At 44.1% G+C, this 21,044-nt stretch overlaps 1 protein-coding gene across 3 annotated transcripts in view; it reads right to left on the bottom strand.

The window, feature by feature from the left end:
- The window catches only part of atp2b1a (ATPase plasma membrane Ca2+ transporting 1a), a 92,579-nt gene that overhangs the window by 43,571 nt on the left and 27,964 nt on the right, over positions 1-21,044 (bottom strand). For all 3 annotated transcript variants that reach the window (XM_079494840.1, XM_079494839.1, XM_079494841.1), the window contains exons 3-7: positions 12,340-12,537; positions 9,644-9,904; positions 9,145-9,270; positions 4,931-5,098; positions 2,451-2,489 (exon numbers count right to left, since the gene is read on the bottom strand). In XM_079494840.1, the coding sequence (XP_079350966.1) occupies positions 2,451-2,489; positions 4,931-5,098; positions 9,145-9,270; positions 9,644-9,904; positions 12,340-12,537 (792 nt within the window). The remainder of the gene's footprint in view (positions 1-2,450; positions 2,490-4,930; positions 5,099-9,144; positions 9,271-9,643; positions 9,905-12,339; positions 12,538-21,044) is intronic.

A 21,044-nucleotide genomic window follows, 5' to 3' on the forward strand; every position in this document is an offset into this window, starting at 1 on the left:
AAATAAAAGTCTGTGCTGCATCCGGAGGCAGTTACAATTTAGGCATTTAGCAGACGCTCTTAGTCCAGTGCAATTTACAGTAAGCAAGAACACCACATGGTAATACACCAAATACATAAAAATAGTCATCAAGAATCATAAGGAAACTAAGAACCTACAGTAGCATCTGAATCAATGTTGGAGTCAAAGAGTTAAGGGGTTAAATAAACCTCCCATCCTCAACTCAGCAGAAACACAGGGTTGCATCACAACATCAGCAGCAAGCATCTATTTCTAGTTGAAATGTAAATGTTGTCTGATGCACTCCCCGACAGGCACTGAGAACTTAAGCACTACACTTTTTTTTAAACAGTCGCTTAGCAACAAGACCCATAAGCAGCTACTCCCACCCAAGAATCTGCCGTGCTCTCCTCCTAGCCTGGCCCGTGGCGTGGACAACTAGAACCCGGTTCGACGGAATAAATTATTCCACGTTGCACATTCAGGTAGGCACTAAAGTTTGCACAAGTTGTGATTAGGTCTCTTTGCAAACAGGACACTGCAGCCAGAGAACAGGTTTGATTGGATTTTAGCCCAGAGCCATTTGTCTGCACACGGCCGCACAATGACTTGAGCAGCAAGTCCCAGCAGGTCGCTCCAGAATGCTGAGCATGCTGGAAGTCTAGCTCCGCCGGAGAAACGCCACGCCAGTGGTTCTCAAACCTTTTTCATGTCAAGGACTTCCGAATTGATGTGTGTTTGACTTGAAATACAAGTTCACAACCCGTCAGGCATTACGACGCTATCAAGGCACGCCGAGATAAATAAAAGTCGACTAGATCAACTGTAGATTTAGTCGACTACAATCTTATATTTAGTAAACTAAAATATTTCAAATGGCTATATGATGGAATATGCTTAAACATTACTTTGATTATGGTAAGCTCACACCATACACATCAGACACACCATAATTCACTAGCCCCCCAACATTGAATGAATGAATGAATGAAGGAATGAATATTTTTGGAAAGAAATATTAAAATTATTTCACTTTTTTTTACTCTTTCGCCGCCAGATGAATATCCCCGACTTATATGTTGGCTATTCAAGCATAGCAGATATACAAGCTCGAGTTTGTACAGTACATCTGCTATTTTTTACATTAAAAAAAAAAAAAGAATCTCTCCTGGGGGTCACTGTCAAAAAACATTTTCAGATGGGGGTCTGTGGCCAAATACATATTAATTTGGGGGAACTACACAAAATGCACCATTTACCATTCATTTTCGGTACAAATCCATGTTGTTCCCCTATGCATGAATAGCATAATGCCCTTTGTGAGGGACAAGACAGGACGGCCTGTTCTGACATTCGGGTTAAAGGATTATTATACTGTTCCATTTCTGCCGCGGCTACGGTAGGTAGAAGGAGTCAACTCCAGAGAGCTGTGGTCACTGGTCAGCACACGCACACACGTGTGTCACATAGTTTCATCGCTGTTGGAATGACTAGTGTGATTTACAGCTGTCTCCGAATCATTCATACCGGGGAGTCGGGGACATCAATGGAACAAGAATTAATGCATTAATAAGAAGCAGATGCTGTGACCCCAGGAATGCAGTGCACTTTGGCCTTAATCTCCTTCTCGCCACCAGTCTATAATCAACGTAACTGTTGGATTCAAACAGCACCTGCTGATCAGAGCTGGATGAGCCAGAGGAGAAACGCAGAGAGAGAGCAGAGATCAGTGAACGCCACCAGGGAGGAGCACAGGTGTGTGTGTGTCTTAATATCTGGTTGATCCTGCAGCGTTGTACATCAGCACATGGTCACTTTTGAGTGAAAACTGCCGCTTTGATTAGAAATTGACTGCATAAAGAAACGCAGTAATTATGCCCTAAATATGTCCCTATGTATTAGGGGTGTATATATATATACATATACAGTACACACACACACACACACACACACACACACACACACACACACACACACACACACACACACACACACACACACACACACACACACACACACACACACACACACACACACACACACACACACACACACACACACACACACACACACACACACACACACACACACACACACACACACACACACACACACACACACACACACACACACAGTATTTATTAAAGAATTTAAATAATTAAATTATTTAAACATGTCATTATCTTCCATTTCACTTTAACTACGGAAGCTCTTTACAAAGTCATCGTGGGAGACTTTAACCAACTTCCAGTGCTGTTAAAACGGCAGAAGGAGACGCTATTAACCCACGGCCAAGAGATCAAGGTAAAGCGCTAAGCCCAGAGTTAATTAAGCATGCCTTTGTCTGTCTGTGTGTGTGTGTGTGTGTGTGTGTGTGTGTGTGTGTGTGTGTGTGTGTGTGTGTGTGTGCATGTCAATACAACCACACATGCACAGAAGATGAAACTCACCTTTCTTGCGGTTTTCCACAGATCCCTCCTGTTTCTTGACTGTGAAGAACACATGATGTGGAGAGAAACACAGTCAGTCATTGGTGGTCTACTACAGCAGTGGTTCTTGCTTAACCACTAGCATATTTCAAACAATCGAATCCTCGCGGTATACCACTACACCCGACTCCGTTGTGAGCCTGTAGATCTGCCATGATGATGTGTGCGTGCGCACCCTTAATTATTTTTTTGCCAAGTCCGTATATATATATATATGGACCTGCCACTAGAGGATGCTAGCGGACCTTATAAGCCAGGTCCGTATACGGACCCCAACGTATACTCCCGTGTAAATAATGGTTGAGCCCCGCGACAGCTTTTAACATTGGTCCGGTTGCTATGGCAACGCCCCACCGCTCCAGCTCTGGGACGGAAAATATAATCACCGTTTAAAGCAGTTGAAAGGAGGATTTTCAAACGTCCATAAGTCGGAATCCAGGAGAGATGGCAGAAGATCACTTGGTGGATCTTCTGCCATCCAAATTTCGGATTTAATTTGTGCCATTGTACCGCGACGCTCCCGCCATGTAAAAGCTTCTGACGAAAGGTAAACAGTGTGTGCTTGTGCCAATGATACTAAAGTGTGTGTAGTGAGTGTGTGTGGGGGGGGGGGGGGGCAAACTCCGACTCTTAAAGTGAACACGTATGGTGGCATTGGGAACTTCATAAATGCTAACTGCTAGCCAGCAATAAAATAATTAAAAGTCAAGATTTTGCCGCAATTATGCCATGGAGCACTGGTGGTCAGTAGTTCTAATTACAATCCTCATGTTTTCCACTCATGTAAATTTATCATCACTTTGATTTGTTAAAACAAAAGGAGGCAACATTGGCAAACAAACACTTGTGGTGTTATGGCATGCAAATAAAAAGAATGGCTCACGATATAGGACTTTGATTTTAACTTTCAAAAAGGTCAACACCTCGTCATCAGCGGCTGCAGCCACTTTCATCATTAGCTGCTACCATCCATACCAATAATAAAGAGGCTCATCCTGCTGTAATCAGTGGCATCCAATCAAGAGAGAGAACTCACACAGGATGCAGGGTGAACAAGAGAAATTGGACTTGACGACACAAATAAATGAGCAGCAATTGGAAGTGCAACAGTATGAAATTTAAGCTAAAATTTAAGCTGATAAATGGGTAATCTCTCCTGATTGAAATTTGGCAACCCACCTGAAAATGTAATTTTTGTTTATTAAAAGAGTCAGGGGAGACCCCCCTGTTAATGAACAAACTCTAGTGTGAATGAATGAAGTGTCTGGTGCTGGGAGTCTGGTGCAACGCACAGGTCCTGGGCCTGGTGAGAGCAGGAGTGGACCTGGTGAGACGTAGGAGGGACCTGGACAGGAGTCAACCCACAGAGCCTAGTCCCTCCATGCGCCAGAATCTGGTTCTCCCAGTCCCGGCAGGGTAGTTCCGGAGCAACGGATTGTGTGGCCTTGGTCTTGCCCTAATGGGACTGATCGAGGGTAGCTACTGGGACGTAAGTCGGGACTTGATCATCCCGGCTGGGTCACCTGAGTGAGGGGTATGATGTTCGAGAGACCCGATGAGTCTGACCTTGAGATCACTGAGGATACGTCCCAGGTGCATCCATGCAATGTTTTCTTTAGTAGTAGTCTATAGCAAAGATTAGAATATAGAGCTTAAACGTTTTAACAAAATACCTTTTGTTTTAATCGAAAAATATCACTTAACTGACCCTTTAACTTCTTTTGAGGCAACCTTGGCAAACCAACACTGTGGTTTATGTAGGAATTTAATTCTAACTTTTAAAAAAGGTAAACACCTCGACATCACAATCGCAACCACAATTTAGAGTGCGGCCACAATCCATCCATACCAATAACAGGCTCATTGCATAGTACGGTATGGCATACAATCTTTAGTATCCAAAATTAGCTCCTAAACATCCAGTGAATGGGTAAGATGACACACATAGCTGCCACGGTATCCTCTTCATGTAAAACAGCCCTGAAATAACTCTGCATTCACCAGATTCCTTCGGCCTCCACAAATAAGTGCAGGTGCTACCGTCTGAGCTCAGCCCTGAACTCTGACCACTTCTGCTGTGCTCCGCCAGAAACTTTTGGAAAATGTCTAAGTTCAACACAGCAATGGATTGACATTAACTTCTCTTTCCCACCATTCAATGTAGGGATATTCCGATTACATACTGTTTCTGCTCCCGATCCGATTCCGATCATTTAATTTTTAGTATCTTCCCGATAGCGACTTTTCCCCGATCCGATATTAATATTTTTATAGAACACTTATGCCATATCACAATAGTACAATATCGCAAATCACAGACAATATCCAGTCTAATATAATGATATGGATAGAATATTGATACCAGGGATGTCCCGATTAAGTTTTTTTTTTACTCCCGATCTGTATTCATTCGTTAGACGAGGGATGAACTTTCCACTTACTCTTCTTCTGTTTCTTCTTCTCCTCCTTCTTCTTCTTCTTCTTCTCCTCCTCCTCCTCGTCGTCGTCGTCATCGGCGGTCCCCAGCAACGTGAAGATGATTCCGCTCTGAGAGTTGACGCCCACGGCGGTGACCACCATTTTCCCCGAGCCCTCCATTACGTGGGTTCCTGCAGACAGGGGGAGGGGCTTATGGTTTAATTTCGGTGGATATGAAAACCTCAGCTATTTCCGATATTTAAGGGACACTTTACAATTTAGACACCAGTAAGACGCCTTAAGGCGACGGGCGACCGAAGGGCTGACACACTGTACTGGAATAATGTCACTTCATTATGTCAGCATTATGGCAAATCTCTCAAAGCTCTCAATCTAGAGCGACGTACAGTAAGCATGAGGAAATAAATCAAATGCATAAAATCGGTAATCTAGGATCATAGGTAAACCAAGAAACAGATTGCAAGTGAACGTATGTGGGTTTTTAATTAAATGTTGAATCAATCAAAAGTATTAACTTGAAAACCTTTCCGAGAAACTTTTGGAAAAGTTCAACACAGCAATGCATTGACATTAAAAAGAAAATGCATGTGAAACAATAACTACACTCGTGCCATTAGCAATAATAGAGTGTTGGAGGCAAAACATTCAATACATTTGATGCTCCATAATTTATAGCAGAGAGGTTGGTGGTGCTCCCATGTTTATATATCACAGCCATACGTTCATGTATTTATAGTGCGGTTATGCGTTTAATTTATTTATCTATGCTGTTAAAACGGCTTAGGGATCAATGTCTGTTCTTTGTCATTATGTCTGTTTTTACGAGACCAAAAACAACAATGGAAATAAATCGCTGACTTTATTGTTGACGTGTGATTTGAGTGAACGTATTGTACTTGTGTTTCTCCTTTTTAACATAGCGCTCATAGCTAAAATCAATCGATCAATACTGGAATTTGCCTGCTCAAAAATAAATCGGTACGGGATCTGTGCCCAACATCCCCATCGGAGTGATGCCGTGGCAGTGACAGCTGGTTGAGGAGGTGAGAGACTGAAGGGAAGATACAGGGAGGTCAGGAGACTAGCATGTCTGCCTTAATGAGAGGATGCTGTTCTTTCCTCCCTCCATCCTTCAGGGAGGAAAGGATGAGGGGAGTGTAGGAGGGGAGGATGGTGAGAGCTCAGGGAGATGATACAGCAATACTGCTGCCATGACACACACACACACACACACACACACACACACACACACACACACACACACACACACACACACACACACACACACACACACACACACACACACACACACACACACACACACACACACACACACACACACACACACACACACACACACACACACACACACACACACACACACACACACACACACACACACACACACACACACACACACACACACACACACACACACACACACACACACACACAGTGATGTCTCCCTGTTGGAGGTGCTAGCAGAAAGCTGGGGAGGTGAAACAAACAAAGCTCTCCTCTCCTCTCGGTCCTCAGGGAGAGGAGCAGTGGAGGAGAGGAAATCCGTTTGATCAAAGGATCAATTGGCTTTCATAAAAACAGGATTGGAGACAAAACAAGCAGGAACGCTCTGCGAACGCACGCACACACAGGTTTGTATTCTATACTTGTGGGGACAACAGATTTTAAGAATGCAATTAAAAAAAATATATAGTATTTTTTACCATAAAGACTGAAGTCGAAAAATATTCACCATATCACCATCATAATAATCTAGTCTAAATGCACCACGTCTCTGTACTGTACCGTACGTGTGTAATCCACGTAACTCGAGAACCGTTCGCCCCACCGACTTCAAATTCGACACACGTGTTCCACACCCCCACAAGGAGTGCAGTGCCTGGTGTCAAGTCGGTCGGACCCACGGTTGTCCAGAACCACCACAAAAGGCCTCTGTCCGGGCTCTGGCCCTGAGAATAACATTGAGCCATCTGAACATCGTCAAATATAAGAATTGTGGTCCAAAAATAAACAAACTGTCTCGGCGATAGTCAGGGAGGCAACTCTGTATCGTTTATGACAGTCAGTCACTTGTATTTGATACAGTCTGTTTCTAGCGAAAATAACTAATTCTTCAGCAGTAACAATAGATTTTTTTCCTCGCAGTCAGTTGACTCTTCATATCCATATGAGTGAAACGGCCAGGTTGATGTTTATTTTTCATAGTTCTTATATGAGCCGGCGATCTAAGATCACCCTATGGGGATTATAATACAAATAAAACGATACACGAACCCGTGGAATAGTGCCCTCTAGCGATATTGACGTCAGACTTTGGTGCTCTATTCTATTGTACTTATGGGGACGTTTGGTCCTCACAAGTATAGTAGCTACAAGGTGAGGCAAGATAAACCTTTATTGATCCCCGTGGGAGGACAATTCAGGCGTCATAGCAACAGGGGTGGAAAGTAACGAGGTACATTTACTTAAGTACTGTACTTGCATACAACTTTGAGGCATTTGCACTTTACTTGAGTATTTCCAGTACTTTTACTTCCACTCCAGTACAGTACATCTCGGATCCAAATATTGTAGTCGTTTACTCCACTACATTTATTTGAAAAATGTAGTTACATTGTAGATTATTATATAAAAAATAATCATACATTAACCACTGTATATACTGTATGTAGGCCATTTAAAAATAGCATATCTACAAGCTCACAATGCGTCGCATCGCAATTTTCAAAATATTTGTATACATTTGAAAACTTGAAATGAGACATTGTGCGTAAAAAGTACCAATACTTTTGTACTTTTACTAAGTAAAACTAGTACATTTTGAATTCCGGACTTTTAATTGTAACGGTATATTTCTACATTGCAGCCATTGATACTTTTACTCAAGTAAAACACGCAAGTATTTTTTCCACCACTGCATAGCAACAGCAGTGAGGATGAAACACAGCAGAGGCGCGGGGAATAAGAGGAAAGAGTCAAGAAACAAACATCAAGTAAAAAACATACATTATGAAACAATACTGAGCCCTAGATATCAGCGGGGCTTTGCAGGGAATATATGAACGACCATCCATTGACAACAGTGTTCATTTTGACAGCAATGTTTGATTTAGTTTCAGTCAGTCTTTTGGATAAAAAAATATATAAAAAGTAATTTTTTGGGGGGGTGAACTACTCCTTTAAGCGTTTAATTAGACTGATCGGCTTGGTTGAAAAACTGAAAAAGATTTTGGAATAGATAGAATAATAGATTTTTTTTGTAAAACCATAGTTGCAGCAGTGAGATAAGATAGACAGAGACATAGTGACAGACAGAGACAGAGAGAGAGTCAGAGAGACAGAGAGAGAGAGAGAGAGAGAGAGAGAGAGAGGAGAGAGAGAGAGAAAGAGAGAGAGAGTCAGAGAGTCAGAGAGAGAGAGGAGAGAGAGAGAAAGAGAGAGTCAGAGACAGAGAGACAGATAGAGAGAGAGAGAGAGAGAGAGAGTCAGAGAGGAGAGAGAGAGAGAGAGAGAGAGAGAGAGAGAGAGAGAGAGAAGAGAGAGAGAGTCAGAGACAGAGAGAGAGAGAGAGAGAGAGAGGAGAGAGAGAGAGAGAGAGTCAGAGACAGATAGAGAGATGAATATTAATTAAGGCGTATGGTTAGAGGCCATGATGTCAGAATGCACAGCATCTGGGGAATGTTATGAGGTGGAAATTAATTATGTTAGCAACGACAACCACAACGGTTTCAATACATTTCCGAGGGAAGAAACTTCCACATTCCACCGACAACAACAATAGCTATGATTAGGGCTCTCGCCATTACAAAATGTAAGTTGACGATTAGTTGTCACACAAATTAATTGCGATTAACGATTACATTGTGTTTTTGGCGTTTTGACCATCGGAACAATCCGCATGCAAGTTCAATTTCCGTTTGCCTTATAGGCTTTGTAATAAAAAACTGCACGGGGCAGATATGACAAATAACTTCAATGTACAAAGAAATGACTGAAAATGTAAAAAAAAAAAAAAAAAAAAATGAAAGAAAAAGAAATTGAGGGAATGTCTGCTATTTTGGGAAAATGTAGGAACATTTTTCAACATGGAAATGATTGTGACGATTAGCTATAATAACAATAAATCTATGATAACCATGATAATTACAAGAAAATCTATGACAACAACACTGTTAACTACTGTATGCTGACTCACCTGACAGCAGCATGGGGTCTTTCTCCTGGTTCTTCTTGACGTGGTCCGACTCCCCAGTGAGAGAGCTCTCATCTATCTTTAGATCGTTCCCTTGGATGAGGACGCCGTCGGTGGGTAGGAGGTCACCTAAAGAAAACACGCACACACGCAAATAAATACGCACGACATGACTGTCATTTTTTGGATATCATGTACAGAGAAAACCAGCCATGTCATCTTGATGTCTAGACGCTGCAAGTTTTAACCACTTACTAGACTTGGGACTTTTTTTCACTCTGCACAAAATCTCTTAACCAAAAATAGTTGAGCTACAAGCTCAGAACGCGTTGTATTGCGACTTGTTGTGAGCTTGTAGATCTGCTATGTTTGGCTAATGTTAGTTCCCTTGGATGCTGGAGTTCAAGTGGTTCCCAGCGCGTCACTTTTATTTTTGAGCATTTTTCTAAAGTGCGAGAACTACTCATTTGGAAGGCATTTGTTCAACGACGACGTCTCTCACCATATTTAACTTGTGCAATGTCGCCGACCACGATTTCGGCGACGGGGATCTGGATGACCTGTCCGGCGCGGACCACGGTGAACTTCTGCTCCTGCTCGATGCGACTCTGGAGGCCACGGAACTGCTTCTCCTTGCTCCAGTCGTTGAAGGCGGTCACCAGCACCACGCACACCACCGACAGGAGGATGGCCGCTCCCTCGATCCAGCCCGCGTCCGACTCGCCCTCGTCCTCCAGGCCCCCGCCCGCCGCCTTTCCACAGTCTGGAGAAAGAAATCAGAGTTAATAGAAGGAAGCATCGGCGGGGCCATTTTCACACGTAACGCCGCTATTTTCTTTCTTTCACCGGGAAGACCTGGAACACATCTGTGTCACCTTAGCTTAGTTTTAACCATGATTTTAAACTTTAGCTGCTGAAAAATAGCAGATCTACAAGCTCATGTAGCATATTCACTTCTGGTTTTAAATCTGTCTCCTAGCAACCCAGAGCCATTCATACGTTGGCGAAGAGCGCAATCTAACATAATGAATGAAAAACCTGAAATGACGAATGGGGACGTCATTGGCCGTTTATGTGTTGAGATGTTTTGGGGGTTTTTTTCTGCCTATATTGATAGATACAGTAGTCCGACAGGAAATGGGGCGATAGAGAGATGGGGAATGACACGCACTCGCGCAGCAAAGGTCGTCGGAATCAGGAGTCGAACCTGCGACGCGCTGTCAGGTGCAGCCCGGTCCAGGCCATACCACAGGCATTTCTGCTATTATGTTGCCACTTGGAGTTAGGGTTGTTCCGATACCAATACCAGCATCGGAAAAAACGGCAGAAGAACCAGCCAAGGACATTTCGTTGAGGCTTTATAGATCCGTTTACATTCTCCGTGAATGAAACGAGTGTTGTGATTGGTTTTAAAAGATACGTTTCCGTGGGAAACACATAGGAAAAAAAGAGGGGGAAAAAAAAGCTGACTATGCAGGTGTTTTCAAATGAGAAACGATCTGATCTTCAGATCGGATATCGGCTCGTTATCAGCCAAAAAAACCTTTGGCTGCGAAAATGACCGATCCAAGCACTCTATTCCAGCAGTCGGCTCCATCAGCATGCAGAGGCCATGTGATCATAACAGTCTTTGCTCGTCGCAGGCAGCTAGCCAGCACGCAGCAGCAATACACTGCATAGAGAGACTTAAATATGCGCTGGATCGGTATCGTTATCGATGCTGACATATCGGTTATCGGATCGGAATCGAAAAATCTTGATCGCAGCATATACAGTACCTACAAATAATATCAACCCAACACACTACAGCAGTGGTTTTCAACCAGTGGTCCTTGAAGGATGATGGAGAGTCTGTTTGGTTTAACTTTACGCTCTCAAGAGTTAAATTATTGTTAAACATCTGCATTATTTAAGTTAATTTACAAGAAGTCTACACAATTGCAACAACAAAAAAAGAATGTAGAACTAGAAAAAGTGCCCTTCTGGGCACAGGTCTCCACCAGGAGATAGGAGTGTGTGATGTTTGGCAAAATGTTTAGGAGTAATATAAACATGTTTCTTTGTTTGTTTCTTGCAACAATTTTCTTCATTTTGTTGAGGAAATGCAGAGCCAGATCACTCATAGCATCTCTGAGGATAGAATTCTGGATGAGCAGGACATGAGCAGGCATTTTGTACAAAACGGGCCACTCGTTAAAACTTTGGAAGGCAATCTTAGCTAATCTTAGCTAAGTAGAATCTGAGAAATCCAACAGGCTCGTCTTGATCACATGACTACAGAGATCATGTGTACCGATTTGCGTGAGATTTGGATGAAATCAAACAATGTGTTTTGCAGAAATCGGCCTCATGGTGGCGCTATAACCGGCAGATGTGGAGGGATGCAGGGAAAATGTTTTTCCATGGCCTCTAGGGAGTGCGCATACATAAGTTGTATACAGATCGATGCAGTTATAGGTAAAAACTGAAATTGGCCTGTTATAGCGCCACCATGAGGCTGATTTGGGGGGGAAAATAGCGGCATGTCGTCCTCGGCCTAGTGGAAATGTGTGTGTATAATTTAATGGAAATTGGACACTGTTTGTGATTTGTGGCATTTTGTTTGAAACGGACCAATCATGTGAGCTTTGGAAGCCAATCTTAGCCAATCAGGATGGAAGATGGGAAATTGTGCAGATCCGTGTTGATCACATGACTATGGAGATAGTGTATACCGAATTGTGTGATGTATGGATAAAATGTGTATGAGTTATCTACAGAAATGTGTTTTGCCTAAATCGGCCTCATGGTGGCGCTATAACAGGCCGTTGAGGAATATTTGGGGCAGAGGTTCGTCGTTGGCATCCAGGGAGTGTGTGTGCACAGTTTGGCATGGATCGGGCCAACAGTGCCGGAGATTAGCTGATAACGGACGGACGGAAGGACGGACGGACACACGGACGGAGTGCAAAACATACTCTCTCCCCATGCCTTCGGCCTGGTGGAGACAATAATTTGCCGTTATCTCTCCTATGGTACCACATCAATACAGAATTGGACAAAATATTCTTAAGTTAAGAGAGGCTAAATCTCATCAAATGGTGGTCCGTGGCTCAATGAATAAATAATGATATGGAAAGGGTTGAAAATCACTGCACTATAATAATAACAACAGATCACAACATCAATGACAGAAGGCATGACAGCTTGTTTGCTTACTTTCTCTTTCGGCATCTGGAGGTTTATAAAAAGAAAGGCCTAATGAAACTATGGCTGCCACCTCGAGGATAATCAGCGTTACGTCTTGAAGTGCTTCCCACACTAACTGGAGAAACGTCTTTGGCTTCTTTGGAGGTATTAGATTCTCCCCGAACACCGTTTTCCGCTTCTCAATGTCCGTGGGCTGCCCGCTTAGACCTGGAGGGGGAGGCAGAGAGGGACAGGACAACATCTATTCATGAGTCACGTTTTGGCATTCTTCTTAATGTTTTAATCCATTGAGACCTGGAACGCATCCATGTCACGTTAGCGTTTAACCACATTAACCATTAACCCATTTTGGGCGGGAACCCCTTTTGGTGTTTTAAACATTATGTTATAATTTAGCTATTGAAAAATAGCAGATCTACAAGCTCATAGCGCGCCACCGAGTGGCGCGCTATGAACTTGTAGGTCTGCTATTTTTGAAAAATCGTTAAAATGTGCCTTTTTCTTTCCGAAAATTGTCATGATTTAGAAAACTTTTTTTTTTAAATTTCGACGTCAGGCCTGAATGGGTTAACTGCAAATTATACCCTTGATGTCAGACACTTATCAAACACTCGAAGTGCTGTCGGGATTGCAGTCGTGTCTGTAGACAATTGGTCCTCAAAAAAGTGGGGATCCGGCGACCCCCTGTGGGGTCCTTGGGAGAGGGTTCCAGGGGGTCTCCAGCAAAAGTAGCACCACACTCATTTTAACCACTATGTCAGTTCATACGGTGGCTATTAAAAAAGCGTATATTTGTAAAAGTGTGGGGGGGGGGGGGGGGGGGGGGGGGGGGGGGAGTTTGAGAACCATTGGTGAACGGTGGGGGGGGCTGAGGGTTATGTGTGTGTGGGGTGGGGAGCTGTGGAGACTGTGGACATGTCTCATAAAATGGCCTCCAACCAAAAAGGTCAGCGAGCCTGTCACCAGGCAGCTAGAACAAACAACATCCCCAAAGCTCATCAGTATTGCAGCCATGCTCGTGAGCAGGGCAACAATAACCAGATAATATTACCATTAGCTCTGAGGAGAGGAAGAGAGTCGGTTTTGTGAACTTGGTGAAATTAACTTATATGATGATATAAGAGAGGTATTTGTTAATACAAAATAAAATAAAATGAACTGAGCGGTGCAGGCTACTCAACAGCACTGTTGGCTGGCTGCAGTTATAGTGTGAATGGCCCTTTTAGGCTGCTCAGCTGTGCCACTTTAGGTCACCCAGCGGTATTGCAGCTGTTGGTAAGACAGACAGACAGACAGACAGACAGACAGACAGACAGACAGACAGACAGACAGACAGACAGACAGACAGACAGACAGGGAGGGAGGGAGGGAGGGAGGGAGGGAGGGAGGGAGCGTTTAGGCATTTCTGTGTTTCAGGAAAGGAGGTTTTTGTTCTGGCAAATGTGTATATGGCAAACTTGGGAGAGGAGACGGAACAGTCTGTAGGATTCCGTGCTGTAATGGAATGTGTTACCCGGTATGTGAATGCAAACATGCTGTGATCGTAAAGTTGTGTCTTCTAAACCCGTGAGGGTTGGGATTTTGGGAACTTTGTGTGCTTGGCACGAAAAGAAAAGAAATCAATCAATCTAGGGATGAGCTCGAAACCCAAGCCCACCATTACAAACTCCATAACAAATGCATTGAGACCCGGTATAAAACAACAAACGGGGAAATTGCGCTTTTTAAAGTGAAAGTACACAAATTAACCAGTTTCTTCAATATTATATTCCAAGGGTAAAAAGGTAATTTGCCTTGACTGTCCGTTAGAAAAGTACTGAATTTGAAGGCCCTGTTCAAATTAAATAAATATGCATTTTCTGTTTATAAAAAGCTGAAGAGACTAGAGAGTAAATGCGACCACCATATATGGTCATGCATATGTCAGCCTGACATCATCAAACCCTCTACACTCAAGACACGCTATATATGGCCATGAACCTGGCCATACCCGTTTTTCATTGTGCATTTTTTGGTCAAAGTTGATCCCATGCCAAAGCGACAGCACTCGCCCAGCAGTCTGCCATCACCCAAGCGGATGCGTGCCCACGCCGATCTGCCCCAGCAGCGCGACCTCCACACTGCCGACGAGCGGCGCCGCCGTCTGGCCAGGGAACGCCAGCGGCGGCCACCGCTAGAGTCTCAGCCGCGAGCCTGCCCCTCCTGAACAGAGAGCAGCAGCATCTCCCGCACCAGCCACCTCTTGTAGCTCTGTTTCAGCCTCGACCTCGCCCTTCAGGGCTTCTCGCCCTCAGGCGTCTTACTGGTTACAGACTACAGAGTATTAGTATTCATCATTTTAGATGGTGGTCAGCCACAAACTCAAGTCACTCACAACTGGCAAATAAGAAAAGATACCAGTTCTGTCCAGAATTTGTCGTCTCACGTCATAACACAAAATATTAGAATAGGCTCAATAGTGGGCTCTAAAAGCCTGGATCGATAAGGTGCTCATAATCAATACAAAATAACGAGCTCCATCCCTACAAGCGACCAGTGTAGACAGGCAGAACATTGCTGACCTAATAGGATAATAACAACAATAATAACAATAACAATAATGGCGATTGGCGATTTATACTTTTGTGTAAAACATAACCGATGACAACGGGCTCTTAGACCTAGAGCTGTTTTATTTTTTCTTTCGCAGAGCCTCCGGAATAGGGATTCATGTCGTTAGGGAGTATATGTGCCGATAAAGGTTTTGAGATGAAAGGTCATTTTCACAGGAAAAGGCGGCCAATCACATGGAGACGCAGCGTCACATTTAGACTCCATTATACCATCATTCACACATTCCTGCCTGGGGACGCGCTCATCCATGTGGACAGAGAGAGAGAGAGAGAGAGAGAGAGAGAGAGAGAGAGAGAGAGAGAGAGAGAGAGAGAGAGAGAGAGAGAAAGTGACAGAGAGGAGAGGAGAGAGAGAGACAAAGAGGGAGAGAGAGAGACAGAGAGAGCACATACCGCAATGGCTCATTCAAATGCCTCTGCATTCAAGGCAGTACATTCAAACGTGCCTTCACACATTTGACGATGCGCAACAGCTTTTCATTCCTATTCATGCCAATGGACCACGTGTGTGAGAGAGAGAGAGAGAGAGAGAGAGAGAGAGAGAGAGAGAGAGAGAGAGAGCTGTGCAGAGGCAAGCGGCCAGAAACGGGGGCCAGGGGAGAAGAGTGCACGTGTAAAACTGCTGCGGACAGGTGCACACATGTGTGTGTGTGTGTGTGTGTGTGTGTGTGTGTGTGTGTGTGTGTGGGAGGGGGGTCTTTAGACTAATGAAGATTGGAACTACTGGAGATCAGAGAGATTGTACTCGATGGCAGGGGGCAGCTGTGTCTTTACTACATACAACCTGGTATCCCAATTTTGGGCAATGGATTCTAGGTGAAAATGTATATCGTTGCCGTCTAGTCTGGCAGAAACCTCTTATCTCCATATTGTAACTGTTTTCTCACAAATTAACGCCCTAGTTCAGTGGTTCTCAACCAGTGGTCCTTGAGGAGGTTCCAGGTGGTCTCCACTCCACAGCTAAATGATGGGAAGTTGGTAACCGAATGGACCCTAATTTGATCTTCAACTCTTGATTGTAAAACATCTGCATTACTTCATTTACAAGAAGTCTACACAATTAGAGAATGTAAAATAATTGTTGTTATTTTGATCGTTATCCTGTCATCTCTCCTATATGGTACCACATCAATACAACATGGAATTGTGGACAAAATCTTATCCAACGACAACAAAATATTATTTAGTTTTGGGTCTAGGCTAAATCTCATCAAATGGTGGTCGGTGGTAACCTGGGGGGGGAACCCAGTGTACTGCTGCCCCATCTGGCGGAGTCAAGTTAGGTCCGTGGCTGCGTGGCCTCAATATGAAAAAGGTTGAAAACCGATGCCCTAGTTGATCATACCACAGCGTCACCCAAAAGTATCAAAAGTAGCAGCTCTACAAGCTTGTAGATCTGCTACTAGTGGTATCTTTGAATTTGAATCCTGAAAAGTAACAGTTTTGGGACATATGAGGTTTCCAGACAGTGAAAACACTGTCTGCATGGCTATTCTCTCCTAGCTGAGACTCAAGTCTGAATTTTCATTTCGTTTCACTTAATTATTCAGACTGAAAGCCCTCCCCACGGCAGCAGTTTCTGGAATGGGCGTTGTCAAAGCGACAGTCTTCGGCGATTGGTTCATACCAACAGATCAGAATAGTAGAGGAAAGCAGATGACGTTGTTGTAAATCATGTGGCTATGGCTAACCTGGTTGCTAAACAAACAAACAGCCACCGAGCGCTACTAGCATGTAAACTGTAAAGTAACTATTTATCAGTTGCCAGTTTCCCACTTGTAAAAGAGACACAGTCCCAATGTGTTTTTAATGGTTAAAAAAAAAATCATAGGTCGATTTAATAGCCAGATTGATACGGTCGCGACTCGCGAGTCACCGCAGTGAGGGCAGCCATGTTTGTTGTTTGACGCTGTCGAGTGACGGGGCTGATAGCCAATCAGCTGCTGCGATCAGATTTACGATCGAGACCGACGCCACCGTCGCAGTCACCAGACGTGAATCGCCAGGACCTATTTTTTTAATGGTAGCGATTCAGGGCTGGAGCCAGGCTAATTTCTCTCCTCCTACGCACCTGTACTGTAATTAAGTATGGGAAAAAAAGTTTGTAGATAGTCTATAATATTTCAAATAAATAGGCCTAAGGTCCCTGCAGACTGCTGCATTTTTCGGATTTTTTGCGGCACCAGTCTGCAAGGACCTTTAAGTGGTTAATTGGGAAATTGGACCTTGAAGACCAAAGAATGGCTGAAGGGAGAGACACACACACAGTCCGTAGGGGCAATGACGAAGGTAACATCACATGTGGGTAATCTGTGTACGTGTGTGGAGGTCATGTGAGAGCAGAGACAGAGAGAGAGAGAGAGAGAGAGCGAGAGAGAGAGAGAGAGAGAAAGAGAGAAAGAAGAGATGTGTCCCGCTCTCACCTGCTGGGAAAAGACCATTATCTCCCCCGTCCCCGTCCCTACCTCCCTACCACTTGTCTCTGTGCTGAGAGAATCTGTCAAGCGACCGCCGCCAGTGGCGGAGGTCACGGAAACCAATTGGCAATTACAGCGATATGGGAGAGGACGTCAACGCTGAGAAAAAGACCATTACCACGGATGTGGGAGATATGCTGATTGACAAGACAAAGTTTTACAGTCCGAGTCTTCTTAACACAAGACCCGAGGCCGATTCTAAAAAATGTTTTTCTAAATCCTAACATCCTAAAAATGTATGTTATTATCAGTGGTGCTCAAACGTGTGTCAAGGACCCGCTGAATTATATGCATTTGGCCACCGACCCCAACATCTCATAATATTTAGTTTCAGGGACCCCCAGAAGAAAACGTTTGTGTTAATAATGTTCGCTTTAAAAAAACTAGACCTGTGCCCGTCGGGCACTGGCCTACTTGGGAACGATGCAAGTTGGGAACAATGGTTATCGGGAATGCATACCCTACCCTAGTATACTGTACAATACCCATCATATGTGTTGTATTCAAAGATTTGCAGCAGCACAAATTTACAATTTTTCCAAATTAGCAGATCTACAAGCTATGAGTATATCCGCTACTTTTGAATAGCCATAGTATGAAATAGCGGTTAAAACGAGTGGTTAAAACGCTATATTAACTACTTTTGACACCTGACTATGAGATCGATAGATACAATTATACAGTATAGCTAAAGTGACACATATGCTTTTCCCGGATTCAATGGGTTAAACTACACGGTGCCAATTTATTTGTCGAAACAGGCAGCGCTTATCACATTCCTCACCGAGGATGTTTTGGAAGATTGGAACACACAATGCTGGCAGAAACCGATTATAAATGCATAAATAAATGCATTTCCGGTACAGGGCAGGGAGGGGGGGACATTCATACAAGAAGTGGTTAGAGAAAAAAAAAAAACATGTTATTGAAACAGTGGTTATTGTGGAAGATACGAGTGTAAGATTACATTAAAAGTAAACGTTCACAGTACGACATAAAAATAACTACTTGAACCCTAGCGTCCCTATACAGACCAGACTCAAACTGGCTTCTGTGATTCTCCTAGTGAGCTTTAAAAGGATAAGTGAAATATGTATGAGAGATATACTAGAGCAGTGGTTCCCAAACTTTTCAGGTCGAGACCCAAACGAGAGAAAACTAGTGAAAATATTAATATAATGTTTTATTCATATTTTTGAGTGGTGTAAACCACTCCTACAACTGGCTTTGTTAGTTTACGTGTCTGTCCGTACCAAAAAATGAGCATGGTTGCTAGGGTCACCCAGTTCACACAGGTGTGATTTCAGCTTTGTTAGTTTACGTGTCTGTTCGTACCAAAAAATGAGCATGGTTGCTATGGTCACCCAGTTCACACGGGTGTGATTTCATTACGTCAGACATTACGTCAGACCACAGCTGATCAGTCTATATAAGACCTTACACCACTCAGTTCACACGGGTGTGATTTATTTTTAATTCATGGAATTTCTTAGATTTGCTTGTTTCAAAATGTATAAAATTATCAAAAAAAATTAAACTTTTGAAATATGCAGTCACTCAATGTTAATAGTATTTGTAGTCTGTGTGTTTGACTAAGGTTTGACTGGATTGCTGAATTCCTACAATGTCCATAATGCTTTGGTGCACTTCCCCTAGCTCCTTGTGGAGAGGGGGGAGGCTGCGTGGAGGTGTGACTTGCAGTCCAGGAAGGAAGTGAGACCACATTTTCATGACACATTTTGGCCATGAACATGGCGCCATGACTAAAATATCTAAACACATATTAGGCCTGGTGCGGCCGAGCGGTCCAGGCACTTAGGCTGGTAATCCAGCGTGTCGCGGGTTCGAGTTGAGTTGAAAAAGGGGTGAGGAGGAGAGAATTGGGTCAATTTGAAGGTACCCAACCCAACTCGTTTCCTGGGCTCCCTTCTAGTGGGTGAATACCTGTGGGTAGGTAGCTAGTGTGGATAGGTAGCTAGTGGGTAGGTAGCTAGTGTGGATAGGTAGCTAGTGGGTAGGTAGCTAGTGCGGGTAGGTAGCTAGTGGGTAGGCTAGTGGGTGAATACCTGTGGGTAGGTAGCTAGTGTGGGTAGGTAGCTAGTGGGTAGGTAGCTAGTGTGGATAGGTAGCTAGTGGGTAGGTAGCTAGTGCGGGTAGGTAGCTAGTGGGTAGGCTAGTGGGTGAATACCTGTGGGTAGGTAGCTAGTGTGGGTAGGTAGCTAGTGGGTAGGTAGCTAGTGTGGGTAGGTAGCTAGTGTGGGTAGGTAGCTAGTGTGGGTAGGTAGCTAGTGGGTAGGTAGCTAGTGGGTGAATACCTGTGGGTAGGTAGCTAGTGGGTGAATACCTGTGGGTAGGTAGATAGTGGGTGAATACCTGTGGGTAGGTAGCTAGTGGGTGAATACCTGTGGGTAAGTAGATAGTGGGTGAATACCTGTGGGTAGGTAGCTAGTGTGGGTAGGTAGCTAGTGGGTAGGTAGCTAGTGTGGATAGGTAGCTAGTGGGTAGGTAGCTAGTGCGGGTAGGTAGCTAGTGGGTAGGCTAGTGGGTGAATACCTGTGGGTAGGTAGCTAGTGTGGGTAGGTAGCTAGTGGGTAGGTAGCTAGTGTGGGTAGGTAGCTAGTGTGGGTAGGTAGCTAGTGGGTAGGTAGCTAGTGGGTGAATACCTGTGGGTAGGTAGATAGTGGGTGAATACCTGTGGGTAGGTAGCTAGTGGGTGAATAGTGGGTGGGTAGGTAGCTAGTGGGTGAATACCTGTGGGTAGGTAGCTAGTGGGTGAATACCTGTGGGTAGGTAGCTAGTGGGTGAATACCTGTGGGTAGGTAGCTAGTGGGTGAATACCTGTGGGTAGGTAGCTAGTGGGTGAATACCTGTGGGTAGGTAGCTAGTGGGTGAATAGTGGGTCGGTGGGTGGGTAGGTAGCTAGTGGGTGAATACCTGTGGGTAGGTAGCTAGTGGGTGAATAGTAGGTGGGTAGCTAGCTAGTGGGTGAATAGTGGGTGGGTGGGTAGGTAGCTAGTGGGTGAATACGGACGTTTGAGGAATGTGGCTTTGTGATCAAGAGGTGTGCCTCAACCCGTTTTACGTGACGTAACGTTATCGTAGAATCTAGAATGTTGTGGGAGTCGGTCCTTGGATATTATGTCGGTGGATATATTAGGTTCTGGACAACAAGCCTGCTTTCGTTGGGGCTTCTGGACAGATCAACACAATATGTCTCTCTCAACATTCGTCGTCAGCGCTCTGTGGAGCCTTGCAGACTGTGTAATAGCCTAGATCAGGGCTCTTCAACAGGGGTCCCTCTCTCTGTAGTTACTACAGGGGGTCCGCCAAATGTTTTCTGTGATACAAACTGTTTTTTATATTAGACACTTGAACCCAAGCATCACTTTTCTGAGGGAAACATTAGCCGATCCACAAGCTGGCGGCGAGAGGCGTTGTGAGCTTGTAGATTGGCTATATTCTGCAGAGAGGTTTGGTGTAGTGGGGTGAAAACAGAGCAGACCAAGTACACGTTTTCTAAGTATTCACTGGTTAACTGAAAATGCACATTACCGTGAATCCAACACAATCTCTGAAGATAATATGAAAGTATTGAAAATCAATGAATGGGTTTAATTTGATAGAA

Source organism: Electrona antarctica, assembly GCF_951216825.1.
Source record: "Electrona antarctica genome assembly, chromosome: 23".
Lineage (NCBI taxonomy): Eukaryota > Metazoa > Chordata > Actinopteri > Myctophiformes > Myctophidae > Electrona > Electrona antarctica.